The 18,239-nt window shown below is 38.2% G+C and overlaps 2 protein-coding genes across 3 annotated transcripts; one reads left to right on the plus strand and one right to left on the minus strand.

Annotated features, from left to right (window-relative positions):
- The first annotated feature begins 1,587 nt into the window (after positions 1-1,587).
- Positions 1,588-4,663, plus strand: LOC103972127 (G2/mitotic-specific cyclin-2). Of its 2 annotated transcripts, none has more exons than XM_009386338.3 (12): positions 1,588-1,804; positions 1,874-1,938; positions 2,054-2,144; positions 2,230-2,286; positions 2,375-2,420; positions 2,492-2,659; positions 2,734-2,874; positions 3,150-3,239; positions 3,347-3,568; positions 3,870-3,968; positions 4,066-4,244; positions 4,340-4,663. In XM_009386338.3, exons 2-12 carry the CDS (start codon positions 1,884-1,886, stop codon positions 4,482-4,484), a joined length of 1,293 nt encoding a protein of 430 aa, XP_009384613.2. In that variant the 5' UTR covers positions 1,588-1,804; positions 1,874-1,883; the 3' UTR covers positions 4,485-4,663. The 2 variants fall into 2 exon arrangements, with proteins under 2 accessions (XP_009384613.2, XP_009384614.2); XM_009386339.3 differs by having other exon boundaries at positions 1,588-1,785.
- A 1,609-nt stretch (positions 4,664-6,272) lies between these two features.
- Positions 6,273-15,063, minus strand: LOC103972129 (serine/threonine-protein kinase BSK1). The gene is made up of 9 exons (XM_065090870.1): positions 14,407-15,063; positions 14,185-14,320; positions 13,264-13,397; positions 12,351-12,456; positions 10,620-10,705; positions 9,534-9,722; positions 7,149-7,313; positions 6,923-7,036; positions 6,273-6,708 (listed from the first exon to the last, which is right to left on the minus strand). The coding sequence occupies exons 1-9, from the start codon at positions 14,770-14,772 to the stop codon at positions 6,454-6,456; spliced, it is 1,551 nt and encodes a 516-aa protein (XP_064946942.1). The 5' UTR covers positions 14,773-15,063; the 3' UTR covers positions 6,273-6,453.
- Between the last annotated feature and the right edge of the window lie 3,176 nt (positions 15,064-18,239).

The raw sequence follows: 18,239 nt of genomic DNA on the forward strand, positions 1-18,239 counted from the left end.
CCATCACCTTCCCACAATTCCAGTTTAACATTGGTTTAATAAATGGCTTAACTTATTACCAAAATCAAAATATAAAGGTCAGAATGTTCTGAGATCAAAACTGGTATTCATTATTTATCCTTTACAGAAAAGAAAATAAAGCCCATCAATAATTGAAGTGATGGATCAATTAGTCAAATCATATATTTAAAATATATATATAAGATATAACATAGGATTAATATAAGAAATACCAAAGAATGTCTTTAGCAGTCAATAAGATATGCTTTGATTGAGTTGTATATCATATTAAAAGCACATGAAATAAGTTGTCATCACATTATTAAACCAGAACTGCTATAAATGTAGTCAGATGTGTCTTAAATGCTACAATTAACTGCAGTCTTGTCCAAACTGCATTGGAAACAAAGAAGCGCAGAGAAGTAGCAAGTCCTCAGTCAAATTACAAGATCACTAGTCAAGTCAGTAAGGGAAATCTTTGACAGGCTTGGAGGTGGCTGTGGTGAGCACACTTGGGAGCATTTACGTAGTAGTCTGAAGAAGCTTACCATCTGAAGGCAATCTAAGCTGATCATGTTCAGCAAAAAAGATATCAGATATATTCTTGTCTTTCTCTGAATCAAGTGAGCAACTCCTTGCTTGGTTTTGCAGATGCTGCTGGGTGGGTGAGAAGACGGGGGAAGAAGACAAAGTAAAGTGGATGAACAGAAGAATCATATGCTTCGTGCTTGTAAAAGTTATCATGCAAAGTAAAGTGGATGAACAGAGAGAACAGCATGTGTCTGTGCACAGTGAGTCATCATAAACATTGCAAGAGAGAAAAGCTATGTACTCTGTGCAGGGAACATAGGCTCCTCACGCTGCTACTTTCTGAACATTCGAAAGCGTCTTTCCGTTCTCTCACACTTGGCCAGCGACAGACTTTAATGTGAACATTTAACGAAGCTGTGCACATCCGTAGATTACTAGCTGAGTTCACTCGTCGAACACCTACCATGCACTCCAGAACCAGATTTATTGTTCTTGAAAGTACCTCCATCTTCAGTGCATTTTCGAAGAGAAGAAGCAAAGCAAGTCTGTCAATTCTCATTTATTATTAGCTCTCCAACGTACGCGAAGGACCGAGACGTTCAAATCACACCATCTTGTTCCATTAGTCAAAGCTCTGAAGCAAAGATGCCGCTGCAAACGCCTGCTGCTGATCCCTCGGCTTTCATGCTAATATAGAATTCACAGAATCCAGTGAGTGACAGCCTCTCACTGTCTCACGCCAGCGATCACGTGGCATCCTTCGTCACCCGATCGGAGGATCCGACGGCTATCAGATCGCTATCCGACGGGACCACCAAGGACGACCGTCGGATGGACCCGCGATTTCCCCTGTCGGAACGCATTGAAGAAACGCCGAGTGGGACGAACCCGAGAGAATTCGAAACCGAGGGTGACCGTTGGGCTCGGCTTCGTCGGTCCTCGTCGTCCAGATAGGATCCGACGGTCATGATTCACTAGCCGTTGGTTTGGACGTCACGGGTGAAGCGTCTACGGACACCGACCCGTTGTTACCGTGCGAAAAATACTTTTTCTTTTCCTTCCTCTTTTTTCTTCTCATCCCCTCTCTTTAATCCCTTCCAAACCCCACCGAAGAGAGAGAATCATTAAATCCGCATCGATCTGCTTGATTCACGGGGGAACGCAGCTTGATTCATGCCCACGCCCCCCGATCGCAACTCGCGGGGAGCTGAGGGTGGCATTTGGAAAAGTCGAATTCTAATCCACCCAGCGGCGGTAGGAGGGGAATTTGGAGGTGTCGATCCGTTTATTGGTGTTGATTTTGCTGGTTCTTGGAAGATCAATTTTTAACTTTGATTTCTAGGTGAGGGGCAATGGAAAGAGTCGATGAGAACAGCTGGGGCACGATGAAACCAGCGACTTTCCGAGGTTCATCCTAGAAATAAACTTGGATTCTTTGGATCGATCAGCTCGATATTCTGATGCTGGGTTTCGAAATTTTAGCCGAAGAAGACTGAATTCTCCCTTTTCCCTGTTGTCGCAGATATGGGCGATCGAAGAGCATTGAGGGATATTAGGAATTTGGTGGGAGCGCCGCCATATGCTTGCGCCGTCAAAAAGACGGGATTGACAGAGTAATGCATAAAAAATTGGTCTTTTCTTTGGATGATTGTTATCCCCTCCCGACCTAATTTCTCCTACGATCTTTTCCTTGAACAGCAATGGTAGTTCAGATGACAAGAATCCAACGTTCGTAGCTCGACTGCCGGTGACGAGGTTGGTCGGAAACCAATCTTCATTTTCCTTTTCCATCCTCTTGTGGTTCCTTGTCTAGGTCTAACTGGTTGATCGGTCGATTCTATAGAAACTTTGCAGCTACCGTCGCCAGCAAATCACAGCCCGATCAGCAGGTATTATTCATGAAATTACATCATCAAGTAATCCATGATTGTTCTTTTACTGAGGTCTTAGTCTTGTTTAGGGATCCAGCGCACAGCATGATCGATTTGGGAATGAGAGCCATTGCAAGCCGCCGGCACCATCGATGTCGATTTCAAGTTGTCCGGATAGTTCTACTGCAGTCGATGTGGATGATTATAGTTTGAGTAATGACATAGCGTCGCCCATGGTAGAAGAGAAGGAAGAAATGGTCTGTTCGAGTTATAATGCAGTTGGTAGATTTCCTTCATTTATGTGCCATTCTAATTGTCATGAATGTTGCAGAACAACTCTAATCTCAGGGAAGTTGAAATGGAGGATCTTGTCATCGAGACCATTCCGGATATTGATGGCTGTGATTTGGATAACCCACTTGCAGTCGTGGAATATGTAGAAGATATATACACATTCTATAGAAAAACTGAGGTGAGCATTTACCATTCGATAATAAAAGATTTACTTGCATTGCTTATTTGATCTTGTTCATCCATCCTATATATCATACATCTTCTATAGCTGGATTAAGACAGAAAATTCTAGCTTTTCTCACACAAAAAAAAAAAATACTAATTGAAGGAGTATTTGCTACAGGAGGATTGTAACACCATTCTAGGTTATTGCTTAAAATGAAGAAACATGTAATGTTCCTTCATCAGCTTGTTTGCCTTCACCTGAAATGTAATGGATGAATCATTGTGCAGGTTACAAGTTGCGTAAGGCCTGATTACATGCCCCACCAATTTGACATCAACGAAAAAATGAGAGCTATTCTCATTGACTGGCTTATAGAGGTGGCCATGACTTTCCAGCCATATGTTAATCTTCAGGAATAATTATCATTCATCTTCCATTTTTTTCGTGCATTGTGTATGATTACTTTTGAAACTTTCCCTTTCAGGTGCACTACAAATTCGAGTTGATGGATGAGACTCTTTTTCTAACTGCAAACATCATAGATAGATTCTTGGCAAGCCAAACGGTGGTGAGGAAGAAGCTTCAGTTGGTTGGAGTTACAGCCATGTTTCTTGCTTGCAAGTACGAGGAAGTATCTGTTCCCATGGTAGAGGATCTAATCCTCATTTGTGACCGAGCATACACCAAGGAAGAACTTCTTGAAATGGTAAGCCCTTTGTGTTTCTGAGGCTGATTGCTGAAGAAAATTTCTTGATTTTTTTGCGATTAAAAAGGTTGTCTAGACAAAACTCAACGAAAAGATGAGCTGCTTGGGGTTTCCTAGCAAGTTAGGCCCTTTAGATGATTCACTCCACAATCTGAAAACATAGTGTCCGGTTACATTCCAAACTTGTGAGCTGTTCTTACTAACCATACGATTACTGTTATTGTTCTCATGGAAATTCCTGTTCTTCCTTCATCTTGTTTCTTATATATGATGTTTAATGCAATTTAATCTTTGCAAGCAGGAAAGGCTAATCATCAACACTTTGCAATTTAACATGTCTGTGGCAACTCCTTATGTTTTCATGAGAAGGTTTCTCAAGGCAGCTGATTCTGATAAAAAGGTGAAATCTCTCTTTTATTTTAGGACTAAAGAAATATAGAAGCATAGGAATGACATAGTTCTGATGGGAATATAAACTGCCTGCTGTACAAAACCAGCTAGAGCTTCTTTCATTTTTCATCATTGAGCTTTGTCTGGTCGAGTACAAAATGCTGGAGTTCCGCCCTTCTTTGCTGGCTGCTGCTGCGATCTATACCGCCCAATGTTCGCTCAGAGGGTTCAGATACTGGACGAAAACTTGCGAGTTGCACACTACCTACTCAGAGGACCAGCTCCTGTGAGTCCCCCCCATCTGTTCCTTGATCTCTCAGAAACAATGATATGATTCGAGTACTAACATGTTTATTGCATATGTTGATGATTGTGTCCCAGTGAGTGCTCGAGGTTGATGGTGGATTTCCACCAGAAGGCTGGAGTTGGGAAGCTGACAGGGGTACATAGAAAATACAGCACTTTCAAATATGGCTGCGCGGCAAAAGCAGAACCAGCACACTTTTTGTTGAACGCTAGGCTCTAGTGCCAATTTCCAGAGACCGAATCTAGAAGCAAATCCTGACTTCAAAATGGCCAGATTCTATATTGGGTGTATGAGGAATCCATCCAGTATTGGGTGCAACAGAAGTTGCAGAAATTGGAACAATAATAATTGTGTTGTTCTTGGTGTGTGGTTTATCCAATGAATTTCTTCTTTTTTAACTGACAACTTTGTATTAATTGCTTCAATCTATTTTCCGAGTGGCAAAATAAGATAGCTGAATGCTCTTGACAGAGGTTTGTCCATTTGGAGTTGAGACCCAAACTCACTGATCATCACTGGAGCACTTGGGCATATGAATTCTTCCAATCCTACCAAGTAGGGGTGAAAGACAGAATTTAGTAGTGCCACATTTCATCCATTCAAATTACTCATGTTTTATTATTATTCTCTCTTTAAACAAATTAGTAGTGACACAATTATTATTATTCACTCTTTAAACAAATTACTCATGTTTTATTGAATAAGGGAGAGTTAAAGGTCCTCTTGATGGATGTCATACTTATCCTTAAACCACTTAGATTCCATAAGAGAACAAAGATGAGGCTCTTCAAACATCAAGAAATCCTATTTGATATATGTTAGGTTAATTAACAACACAACAAAATAATACTTATTGGATGATTAAATAAATTTTTATTTTTATTAGTTTTATCTGAGTCTTTACTTTTTTTTCTAAAAAATATTTTTAAGTGATATTGTTTACCTAAAAAAGGAAAAGGAAATTAATGTTCTTGTTTTTTCCTCTTAGACTTATTTAACATCATAGCAAAGACACAAAAGGAAAAAAAAAGTTTTTCTAATAATAAATGTCCAATTTTGAGGGGTGTATTCAAAAACAGTATCTTTATTAAAAAGATTTGAATATTACAATCTTGGTTAAAAATCTTAAAATTTTATTTGTAGATAAAAGTCTATTGATCAATAATATCATTTAAAAACTAGATTTTGATCTTACTAGTTGATTTTTTTTTTTCTCATTCTTTGTTGTCCTTAGAATCCCAAGTTGAGCACGGCGAATAAGAATGAAACAGAAGGTGAGGAAGACGAAGCATCGCCTATGATATATCTCTGTTAATTTTATGATTCGTTGTTTCCCATATAATATAATAGAAAAGATAATTTTTACGTAAACACTTTAATTCTTGGAAGAATATTTGACATCCAAACTTTTAACACCCGATTTTTTATAGTAATATTTTATTTCAAAAATTAAGTTTCATGATAATATTTTCATTAAAGAGTTTTATAGATTTAGTGTTAATATTTTAATTTTAAAAATTATCCTTAAAGATAATATCTCCAATAGGCTAAGACGTAGCTTTTCTCAATATTTTATGTATTTAATAGTTTTTATATTGTATTATATGAATTATTCCAAACTTTTGTATTCATGATTTTTTTTAAAAGGTATCCTGCAAGAGATTCATAGTTTAATGATATCGAAAATTTTCTGTTAACTTTCGAATTTATAATAACAAGTAATTAAACTTAGGGTTGAATGTTAATCCTGTTATATTTGCTTATTTTTATATTTGGTTTATTGACCCAATATCTTTTAACCTATTGAATTTGGTTGACTTAGGTCATTTTTTAACCTAATACCGCATAAATCTTTGATTCATGGGTTTCCGAGTTCCACACCGAGTCATGTCGATCTTTCATATGTGATGCGATAGGATATTTCAGGATCATGCCTTAGAGAAAATATGCTCACAAGCTGCAATGAAACATCTTTGAGGTAATTCCCATGATAGAACAAACAGAAACTGCCTAAAACAAACATTGCAGTCTACTTTAGCCGAATCCGCATGTACATTGTGCCAAAAGATACAAGAGAAATGGCACACCAAATGGATCGATGTCATCAGAGAGCGAAACTTGGGATAATACATTGACGCAACAACTCTCGTCGACAAAAAGGTCAGTGGAAGAGATGGAACTGTCGTTCTTAGGGACCTTTCCCACCTTTTTGCCTCTTCTCTTCAAGCATCGTGGCTTCATGCAGCATGTCAGCGGCGTCGCTCTGCATGTCTAGCTTGGCCAGAGCAACTGCTTGCATGTAGAATGCTGTCGGCCAATCTGGATAGACACATTGTGCTTGCATTGCATCCCTCAGTGCAGCATCAGGTTGATCGCACATGAGATGACACAGGCTTCGTCTTGCATATATCGTAGGTGAGACCATAGTTCCAACATCTAAGAACTGCACAAGCAAAACAGGAAGGTACGACAATGATTGCTAACTCTCATCAATGACATGCAAAATGCCATGTCAATAGCACAATACAGTTTCGGCAGGTCAAATGTTTGGTGTTGGGTAAAGACTTGAAGCATTAGTGATCCAAGAATGACATTCGAAACTTTTATGAACCACATATGACACAGCTGAACTATCTTTTCATAGTCACGTACGGTACCTGAGAGTAACACTCAATAGCCGTCTTAAAATCTTTATCACGAAAGGCAAAGTCGCCCCTCTTTCTGGCATCCAGTATATCCCTCATCTGTTGCGTCCACTCTTGGAATGATAACTGATGCAAAAGAAATAGAAAATATATTTTCCGAATTTGAAGGAGACTGCGCTGTCAACAGTGGGAAAATTCAACCAGAGAGCACATCTAATTAAAAGAGCCACGTATATACCTCATTGGTTCCTTCATCATCTCTGTAGTGTGTCATTACTAAAATCTGATGGATGGCAGTGAGGTCCATTCTGGAGCAAGCTTCTCCCATAGGGGAAAGTGGGTGCGGTGGTGTGGCAGGTGCTTCCTCAGGCTTTTGTATTCCCAGCATAACATAAGACGGCTCCTGTAATTGGACAATATCACTGGATGCAAAAGATGAACATGAAAAGCATGACTACAATATGTGCACTTCATGGTGATGAAAGTAGAAATGTATGCATATACACTAAGAAATAGTTGTTAATTAAGAAAAATGATAAATAATAGAGCATCTCAAGCATATTTTCTAAAATTTGAAAACTATAATGCCATAATTCAAGATAGTGAATAATGATGCAGCTGAAGACCGTTTTAGTAATGACCTACTATAAATTCTTGTTTTTGTCAAAAGGACACAGGACCAATACAACATGGGGATCTCCCCCACCCATGAGGGAGAAAGATTCACTGCCATCCAAGATGTGGGGCACTGACGTTGTTATTTTGTATCTGTTAGCTACAGATAGATGTCTAGAGGACCATCCGCTGGAATATACTTTGCCTCTTTCATTCATGACTTCTAATAAACCCTTGTAACAGATCGAACACAGGGCACTGTTCCACCAATGTTGAAAAAATTAAAAAGCAATATCATTCAAGCAATTCTATCAAGTATTACCATAGGTAGCATAAAATTATAGGTAGTATAAGGTATAAACATTTGGTAGTCAGATCAAGCACAGTAGTTCCTTTAATGACAATCACAGTTGGTGTCATAACTTCGATATTGTTTCACTTTATTTCTTGATGACTGCAGCGATCATAAAATTGTTTACCAAATTTTAGGGGATAATCACACTATAAGTTTGTATTTGAAATTAAAATTTTAACATGAACAACTATTTAAATTATCAACTTAAACAACACCAGAGGAAAAATTAGGACAAGAAGATTAACACGCAATTTTCACCAGTTTGTATACTTCATATGTTTCCAGTAAGATCACTTAGTTAACATTTACAGGAACCTAAGAACAAAGCACTTCTAAGTTCTAACCCTGTGACCAATGAAATTTATTTTCAGTGACAGTTATAACACCGGCTGTGGAAATCTTGTCTGCATATTAAGTTAGTGCTGAACAAATGTCTTAGACTACATATTCAGAAAAAATAGAGAGAAAATCTATATTACAGATTCACCATACACTTATCATTCTTCAATTTACTATTGAAAGGAGAAAGAAAAAGAACCTGAACAAGATTAACCCAATGGAAAGCCAATCATATCAAAATGTTCACCTGATAAAGGACAACGCGACTTGGAAGAGGGTGCTTACATGTCCAATACAGACACATTGCCAGTTGATCATGAAATGAGATTTAATGCCCTATGAATCAAGTGATAATTATTAGCAATAAAATGTCAAAACCTGTTTTTCCTCTTAGAAATTGCCTCCTTGTTGCAACTGGTGAACAAGAGCAAGGAGGTTCACGTTTGCACTATGGAATGAGTTTGTTAAGTCACTATTTTCAAGGCCTGAAATTGCACAAAAGGACCACAAACTCTCGTGGATTGAACCACCCTGACATATATGGTGTTAAGAGTTACTATGCCTAAACATACGTATAATGTGTACATGTATATATGTATATATGTATAGGATTCACAGATACTAGGGCTTCCTATTCTAATTGTATAGAGGGGAACTTGCCCCACTCACTGAATACAACTCAATATTTTCTCACCTTTTCCTCGAGTTTCATAATTCAAGGGAACTGCAAACTTCAATGATTTGTGCTTACAAGAGAATGTCAAAGATTTGAAGGTAGTTTCATTTCTGCAAATTTGATGAGAGAACTAATTGTCTGATATCTGCAAACTTGGTAAAACTAGTACTAACTTGTCTACAAGGGTTATTAATAACATACAAAGCTTGAATAGATTCACCAAAATGCAAGCATTATAACCACATATTGATATGATGGGTAAAATGATGCACGTCTAATGCCAAACCCAAGAAAATTACTTGACTTGTAAGAAAGCCAATATCTAGAGATCCATCTGGTAACCACGCAAAGGCATATTTGACTTAATGCCTTTTTAACACAATATCTTACCCCCTTTAGTTTATTATTAAAATAATTGTCATGATGGTATCTGCATCCTTGTTAATGTAATTTTCCAATAACAATTACTAGACAGCAAACTAAATATTGGAATCTCACGCCATGCTTAATCAAAATTTTAGTTTACACTTACTAGACAAAAGATAAACAGTGGCATCTCAGTCACTCTTACCAGGCAGCAAATTATGTTTCCTAAGCCATATACAGGGAATCTACAAATAGCCAAATCAATGGATTACCTCTAATTTGATTTGCAATGATGCAAGAGTAGCAACCAGCTTCTTTGTGTTGGGCCGATCCCTAGGTTCATATTGCAAGCACTGAGAAGCAAGGTCAACTAGTGTAGTTGCCTCTTCTGTAGAGAAATTCCCCTCCAGGTGTGAATCCATCAATACCAAACTATTTTTCCCTCTTATCATGTCAAGAGCCTGCAAGCAAGAAATGAATGTCAGTAAATGATTAGGAGTGACTGCTGTGTGCAATAAAATGAATGTTGATAAAAGCAAATGAGAACAGATAACATCTCAGTACAGTGTGCCAAATGGCAAGAGAACCATACAATCCAAGTGCTATGTTGGCACGCACATGAATTGTTGCATGTCCTACATGTAAGTATCATAGGATCAGCATGGTTACTAAACGCACTACCTGCCCTAAGGTTTTTCCCATTTGTCCAAATGTTCCCTTATAGTTTCTCAAAGCTTGAGGGAACTTTCATACATTAATTTAATTATCATGGTGCCATAAATAACATGCAAAGTTCAGGAACAACCAAGTTCTCTCTGGATTAGTTACATGAGTTTCTTATTATAGCCCATTGTATACGGTGGACTCCTTGTCAACCTTGGATCTTTAATTTCTAACTCTGGTGGCCAACCAAGCCATAAACTCAACAAAACTAAAGCTGGCCAGTTTTTTTAGGTTTATTGTAATATTTCACAAAATGCAATATCTATGGATTTCTAATTATATCTCCACTATTATATTCACGATGCAAATCAAGAATAACTGAAGGCCTAAGGATATTTTGCTGACAAAAGGCCCTATTTTCAGAATGACCAAAAAGGGAACCAAATTCTCAGAAAATAACAAAGAGTGCCACATTTTGAGTGATCTTCCGATGCTACGCTTGTTTTACTTTTTTTGTGTTTCTTAATTGGTTACCTGCAATTCTCTTTAGTCTTTTCCTCTTTCCTTGATATGACTCAAAAGAGCAAGGGTAAATATGAGATTGAACAAAACAAACGTTTAAAACTGGAAGCCTGTTTTTCATTTCTGAAAACAAGGGGTTTTTCTTCATAAATTTCCTTAGTCAAAATACTTACATGAGTTGGGGGAATGCGCTTTCCACTGAGAAGATCCAAGAGGACAGTACCAAAGCTAAATATCACACTTTCTGGTGTCACCCTCCCTGTAGAACCAAAATTTTGATTGTTTACGGATTGACATTGCGATATTCAATTCAGTATTTGACAAAAAAAGCTTCAGTATTAAATACCAGTAACTTCCAAACAATACCATAAAACAACCTGTTCGCTGGATTAAACAGACGTCAAAACATATTTGATATTGTTGAACACTATAATACTAACTGTGTTCGAAGAGCATGTAAATATTAAACTGCTAATTCATACAAATTCTGGTTCTTCAGGATTTACTTAAAGGGGTTGAGTTTAGTGGCTGGAAGCATGTTCTTGGCCAAGAATGATACAGAAATAAAAACCTGTAGGTGTTGCAATTCCTGCCATGTTGAGTCACAAATCATGGTATCTCCAACAATGCACTTGGTTGGAGAAAAAGAAGAGCAGTGGTAACAGGCACAACAAGAGAAGGAGACTGAGGTGAGGACTACAAGCTATCAGAAAACCATTAGCCTTCTGATGCGCCACAGTCCATGTCAGTCCAGTCACCTGCTGCTGCTGTGGCATGCCACCATTGTTGCCACTGCACCATAAGTGATACAGACACACAGATATGTGTGTGTGTGTGTGTGTTAAGAGAGAGAGATGCTAAGGGATCTAACAAGGTCGGAAATCGGAAACTTGCAGTTAAGGATCCTATCTAAGCCATATTTTAACTGATGATAACATCCATCCACTAAGAGAAGAAGACTAGAAGTAAAAAGGATAAGATAAGAGGAAAAATAGAAGAAAAGGAGAGGAGAAAGGAGAAGAAGAAAACTCTACCTAGGCACTTCTTACCTTTATATTTTTGAACACTAACACTTCTTTTAAGACACACCTACAACCATATTCATATCTGCTTAATTTATCTTATTCCAAAATGCCTCAATGTATGTTGAATTAGTTGTACTTTTAACAGAAAATCAAAGTTTTGCCATGCATTTTTAGATCTTCTTGAACAAGATCAAAATTAAGGTTCTGATACTTCATGATTCTTAGCAATCTAGTCAACTTTTTAACAATTTTGCATGCATTATAGAGCTTTTCTGTATGTGAAGATTTGAGTTCTGGTCTCTTTTCAGTAATCCCAGCAACATAGTTTACTTACCCTATAACTATAAAATAATCTTAAACTTGATTTGGTCAGTCTCATCCATCTCCAGTTTACTAGGATCTCTAACCTTATTACTAAAATATCAAAGAAACACACAAGTGAAGATCTATGGTCGTCTTGTCTTAAAGTTTCTTAGCATCTTGACCCTCATGAGATTACTTCAAGATCATTAGGACTCATGAATATGTTTTCCCAGTCTTATTAATTGATACAGAACTCTCTTATTCTCCCACACCCATTAGTACCAGAAGTCTAATTTCCTTTTCCTCTCGACTTTTAAATTGCATCACCTTCCAACATATCGATTGACAGTTAGTAAATTCCAACATATGTAACAATATTTCTCTGAGTGCATGAACTTTCTTAAGGCAATTACACACTAATGATTCTTTATGGGGCAGAAGCCATGAGAAGCAGCAAGCATAACTGCAGCAAAATTTTCACCATGCACAGATATATACACTTCAATTAAACTGATATGCTAAATACCCAAAACTCAAAAGAAACAAATAATTCTCTTTAGCAACATAAGAAGATACCATTTCTCAAATACTCTGGTGGTGTATAAGCTAGGTTTGTGCTATAACTTTTTCCATCCCGACTGTTTTTCATTAGACCAAAACAAGAAAGACGTGGATCACCATCCTGCAAACACACAGAAAAACTTGAGCAGCATTTTGATATAAGAAAAGTCATCATTGCATAGTTATGTTGACAAAATAGACATGTTTCCCAGAAAAATACTGGAAATCAACATTTCTTATTAAAGCTCTAGAAAAATAATGAACTTTCATAACTCAAATTAAGGTAATTGTTCTAAGGCATGCACTTTCTGACACCCATATTACAGTGCATATCACCGTTCCCAAATATTTTCAACCGAAGAACCAACAGATAGATCAATTCAGTGGAAGGTATATCTGTTTTTTGAGGATACTATTAGCTAGTATGAAAAAAGTAAAGAAAAGACAAGACAGAAATAGTAGGAAAGAAATGCACATAAAATCTGTGTGGATAGGCTCACAAACCTACATCCACAAGCAAAGATGGAAATGATTCACTATGTTGAGCATATGTAGAGGACAAGAGGCTCAGTACAATTGTAACTCCAGAATCACCAGTACCCTTGGACCAAATAGAGAGGACCCTAACCAAAAAACAGAAGAAAAAGAACGGAGCAAATACAAAACCTAAGTTATTGCAGGATTACAAAAACTGAACCTAGTCCATACAAGAAAATATTTCAAGTCAATTTTTTTGTCACAAACGTTAATTACAATGCATACACAAGATGTGACAGTAAGTAGTAAACTATACACATATTCTTGTAATTACTGCATATAACACAAACATGTAAACATAATCATTGAACTATGATAGCATGATGTGGAGAAATATCTGAAGACACTTAGGAATAATTAATTATGAAATGGGGAAAAACAGATATGACACCTCATCAAAAAGGACTCTATATGCGTTGAGATCATGATACAATGGGCGTCCCTCGTTACTACAATATTCCAAAGCTTCCGCGATATAGAATGCAACCCTGAGACGCATAGCCCATTCGATTGTCTGATTTTCCCCTGTTTAAGCAAAATGATTGAAAGAAACATCAACTTCCAAACATAACACACACCTTAAAAGTACAGCACAAGGAACACAAAAAATAATCACATGTAAAACATTCCACGGCAAACACGTGGCATGGAAAATTCACATGGTCCTGTTGAGGCAGGAGATTACTCATCGTAATCTCTACCAAAGCTTTCACAGTTGTATCTGTCAGGACAAAATAAAAAATATTTCCCACAATATCTAAAACAAAGAAAAATGGATAATAACAAGCAAATCAAATTTTGCATTAAACAAAAACATGTCTCCACCATAAAAACAACATTTCCTTGATGGTGATTCCTATTTCAAAGAGGGTCATTGCTAGCAACTTCAATGTACCACTGCTGATGGCTATTTCTGCTTATCACGGCTTGTTATAGTAAGCTCACACTTGAGGTTGGTTAATAATTATGTGTGAACTAATTCAGGGAAAGAAAGAATCTTGAATGAAACTCCAATGAGCCGAAGCAAGGGTTGCTTGCCAGCTAAGGCCACACTCGATTGGTAACATCTACGATGTACAATTAGGTATAAACCGACAATCTAAGATCAGCCGACAAACAAGGGTTTAGCAACTTTGGATATAATAAAGGCAGGAATCTGAAACCTTCAGCTTTCTTGATATAAAGCAAATCTCCATTTCTAAATATGTCTACTGTCTACTTGGGTAATCAATGTACAACCATTCCACACAGAGGTTACAGAAGAAACAGAGCTTGAGATCGACAAGGAAAAGAAAGGCCCGAGCAAACATACAGTGGAAAAGATGTTTGGCAAGGGTGTCATTGGGCATATACTCAGCAACAAGAAGCCTCTCGTCGCCTTCGCAGCAGTACCCGATCAAATTTGCCAGCCTCCGGTGCCTCAATTTACCGACGCCCCAAGCCTCCTCCTGCAAAACCCAATCAAAAGTTCCTCTTTTTTCAGCATCAACAACATGAATCCAACGAAGCAGAAGCCAAAGAGAAGGAATCGAACAGCGAACTGCTTGGGATCAGGCCAGGCCGTCCGGGAGAACTTCTTGACGGCGATCCACCGGCGGTTCTTCAGTCGGCCCTTGTAGACGAGGTTGGGAGCCTTGTCACCGCTCTCGGAGACGATATTCCCGGCGTCGAACCCGTTCGTCGCCGCCTTGAGCTCGGCCAGCGAGAACTCGGCGAAGGCCGGTACCTCCCCACCTCCCCCGCTGCCACCGCTTTCCCCCATCCCAACCGAGAAGGACCGCCGCTGTTGCTGCTGCTGGTGGTGGTTCAAATGGAGGTGATTGTTCTGCTCCACCGCCGCCGCCAGCCCTGCCCCGGGGTGGTGCTTCTCCGGCAGCAGGGACGAGCAACAAGACCCCATCGCCCACCCACTTTGTCCAAGGGGAAAAGAAAAAAAGGCTCTTTTTTTTCCCCTCTGCTTCTCTCTCTCTCTCTCTCCTCTCTCTCTCTCTCTCTCTCTATTTATAAGACATCAAATACTACATATAATAACAAAGATAATAAAAATATGCTGGAGGAGTTGAAGGTGTCAGTGAGTTATGGAGATGACACTCGTGTGCTTGTGGGGAAGAAATAAGTAGACAGGAAAGGTAAGAGAACTCCATTGATTGCTTTCTTTTGTGTTCCTTCTCCTCACATCTCTCTCTCTCTCTCTCTGCATCTCTTCCTCTTTGCCTCTCTTATCTATTATTTTAATTTCTTTCTTTGGAGTTTGCACAGATGAGCACGGCACCCTCCTCAGTCCTCCATTGTCTTTATTATTCCTCACCTTTTCTTTTTAGGCTGATTAATTATGAAGAAAACAGTGGCAGTACACAATTGGCTGCAGTGAGCTATTGACAGATAAAAAGAGGAGAATATTATCATTTTAAATGTCTATGTGGACTGCTGCACTAATGAGAGAGAGAGAGAGAGAGAGAGAGATGAGCAGTGAGGCCAATTCATTGTATCTTTCAGACAATAGACAGAGAGGACACCAAGTCTTCCAGAATCTAAGAAGCAGCTTTGTACTTTTTAGGTTTTGGCAAGGAAACTTCACCAACATTTTGCAGCTTCATGACCATAAATTTACTATTTTCATTCTAATGATTTTTTTTTTCTGTCCAGAACATAATATTCATGTGATCAATCCCAAGTTATTTGCCAAACTGTGCACAGGGGTGAAGAGAAATCAAAGACAGAACCTAATAACAGCCATTGATGATGTGATTTGATCAATAACATCAGCTCCTTCTCTCTTCTCCTATGTGAGCATTTCATCATTTATTTATTCTCTGAACAGTAAAAGCAAGGCGAGTGATGATGAGCAAAGGTTGCATTGCATGTCTTCTGAGTCTCCTGGAAGGACCTCATTCTGTGTCTTCCTTCATGTGGAGCAGCTTCCAGGTCTTCCTCAGTCTACACACTTTGGCTTTGCAATAAATATAGACTGCAGTCATCTATCTTTGCCTTTGGAAGATTAGCCTTTAATGAGTAGTAGTGTGGAACCTGACAATTGGCATCAGAAAGGTAGATTTCAGCAAGGGAAAGGATGAATGATGATGCTGTTGTCTTCTGGTGTGAGTGAAGAAAGATTGGGGGGGGGGAAGAGGAGCAGCAGAAGTTGGGCAAAGGAAGAGAAGCTTTATGCTTTATTTAACAGGATTGGCATAGCCCATAGATGGGTTCAATCATTGGTTTCACTGTGTGGCCATGCACAGCATGAGATTTTGCAGTACTTGATGGTGGGGTAATCTGCAGCTTTTTCTGCAGAGACTGTGTGGATACATGAGGAGGTGATGTCTCTCTACTGCACATCCATATATATACTGATGCTGTCTTCACTGTTTTCACCCTAAGATTCTTGTTCACCTTAAGATCTTGCAACAATGTTTTCTGGATCAACAACAATCATAAAGTAAGCTGATCTTGAAATAACCTTCTGTGTCTGTCTAACTCTGCATCTTCATCTTCATCTTCATCTTGATTTGACAGTATAACCAAAGTTTTTTGTTTTTTCTACTTGCATGAAGCATTTATGGTACAGTATTTGTTTTAGATGATGGAAAAAGAATGAACCTACACATGTGCAGTGTCAGCATGAAATCATATTGGAGTTGCTCTTTTCTCAAGGTGAGGCTTTGGGATTGGCATTTACTGATATGACTTGTGATCTCAACCACATGTCAGTGTCCACACAAACCAAACTTTGAGCTCAGTAGTGACTGCAAATTAAAGGCTCCACATGAAGAGCTGAGTGAGAGAGGGGCAAATGGGTGTCAGCAGCATTCAGATGCATTTAATCAGACACCACCTCATGAGATCTTCCATCACTCCATGCTATGGTAATTGTGATGTTGTCACAGAGAGAGAGAGAGAGAGAGAGAGAGAGAGAGAGGAAGATTGTGATAGGGCCACAGGAAAAGCAGGTGCAGTAAAAGGCCACCTTACACTTTGTCTTGCCTCTTTGCCTGTTTTTTAATCTGCTTTCTACTGGTAGAGTGTACTGCGCAGTCCATCAGCTGCAGGTCTACAGCTACCAACAATTCACTATGAACACTCCACACTGCCACTCTTATGCAACTTTTGCCATCAAGAAAGGGCACTTTTTAAGAAAATAATAATAATTTCTGAGAAATACTCAAACATTTTTATAAAACACTTATTCTTATATGAAAAAATATTTTATCTCTATTCCTATTTAATCAGTTGTCACCTCTACTTCATACCATCACCCTCATCACTCGTAACCCCACTCGTTGAGGAGGTGCGGGACTGTACACTCTTGTTGTTGCCTTTAAGCTTTTCTTATTATCGCCTACACGACGAAGAAGAGGGGGGGGGGGGGGGTATAACTCGTGTGCCCTCAACGTCGTCTTTCTCATCTCCATCACGTGTAGGGTTACGGGCAAAGGTGACAAGCAACATCGTTTGATAAATACGATCATGATGATAACAATAAAATTATTATTTTTTAAAAAATACTCTAAAGAAAATTATCAAACTTAAAGGTTTTTTTTTTTGAATTCGTCGACCAATGAATTCTTAAGTATGATTTATACATGCATAGAATAATTTGCTTACTTGCAAAAAAACAAAACAAAAATTACAACATATGTTATTATTATTACATTTTATTATAAAATAATAAGTTTAAGACAAACAGTTTACCTTACATCTTGGTAAAAAAAAAAAGAAACATTAATTTTGGAGCAATACATATAATATAACGTTATATATATATATATATATATATATATATATATATATATATATATATATATATATATCCTTACAAAGTTTCAATATATCATTCTAAATATTAAGATCCTCCAAAATATCCGTCTAAAATACTTAAAATATTTAAAGTATCCTTAATATTTATGTCTTTATAATAAATCCTAATATATATATATATATATAATTTTGGTTTCATAAGAAAAGTCTGAAGTCGAATAAGTAAACAACACAACACTTCCCATGGAACTCATATTAATAATCTAATGGAACAGCAGTTTTGGACCATCCAATGGTCACTGTAGAGCTGCAGCGAAGGCCTTACAGAAGAAGTAAAAGCGAACTTGTTATCTTAATCGGCGCAGTGAACTCATCAATGGAAAGGTCGTGATGACAAAAGGCTGCATTGGATTCACGTGTGTGTGGCCTCTTCCAAAGCTACGGGCTTCTCGGTATCCGCCATATGAGCACACGAAAGCTGATGTCACATGTTTGCTTTGGACAGAGGATGAATGCCTTCGATGCCGGCGGAAATAGTGGTTGGCATTTGGCTCGATCACAGGTTCAGATTGATTCGAGGTGTAAGTGTCTCAAGGAATGCTGCTGCAAGAG

Source organism: Musa acuminata, chromosome BXJ1-11, assembly GCF_036884655.1.
Source record: "Musa acuminata AAA Group cultivar baxijiao chromosome BXJ1-11, Cavendish_Baxijiao_AAA, whole genome shotgun sequence".
Taxonomy (NCBI): domain Eukaryota; kingdom Viridiplantae; phylum Streptophyta; class Magnoliopsida; order Zingiberales; family Musaceae; genus Musa; species Musa acuminata.

Coding starts and splice junctions, on each gene's coding strand:
- LOC103972127 (XM_009386338.3), top strand. CDS start 1,884: ATGGAAAGAGTCGATGAGAACAGCTGGGGCACGATGAAACCAGCGACT. Junction 2,421..2,491: donor AATCACAGCCCGATCAGCAG/GTATTATTCATG, acceptor AGTCTTGTTTAG/GGATCCAGCGCACAGCATGA. Junction 2,660..2,733: donor TAGAAGAGAAGGAAGAAATG/GTCTGTTCGAGT, acceptor TGAATGTTGCAG/AACAACTCTAATCTCAGGGA.
- LOC103972129 (XM_065090870.1), bottom strand. CDS start 14,772: ATGGGGTCTTGTTGCTCGTCCCTGCTGCCGGAGAAGCACCACCCCGGG. Junction 10,706..12,350: donor ACCAGAGTATTTGAGAAATG/GTATCTTCTTAT, acceptor TTGGTTCTACAG/GGAGGGTGACACCAGAAAGT. Junction 7,037..7,148: donor ATGATGAAGGAACCAATGAG/GTATATACGTGG, acceptor CTTTTGCATCAG/TTATCATTCCAAGAGTGGAC.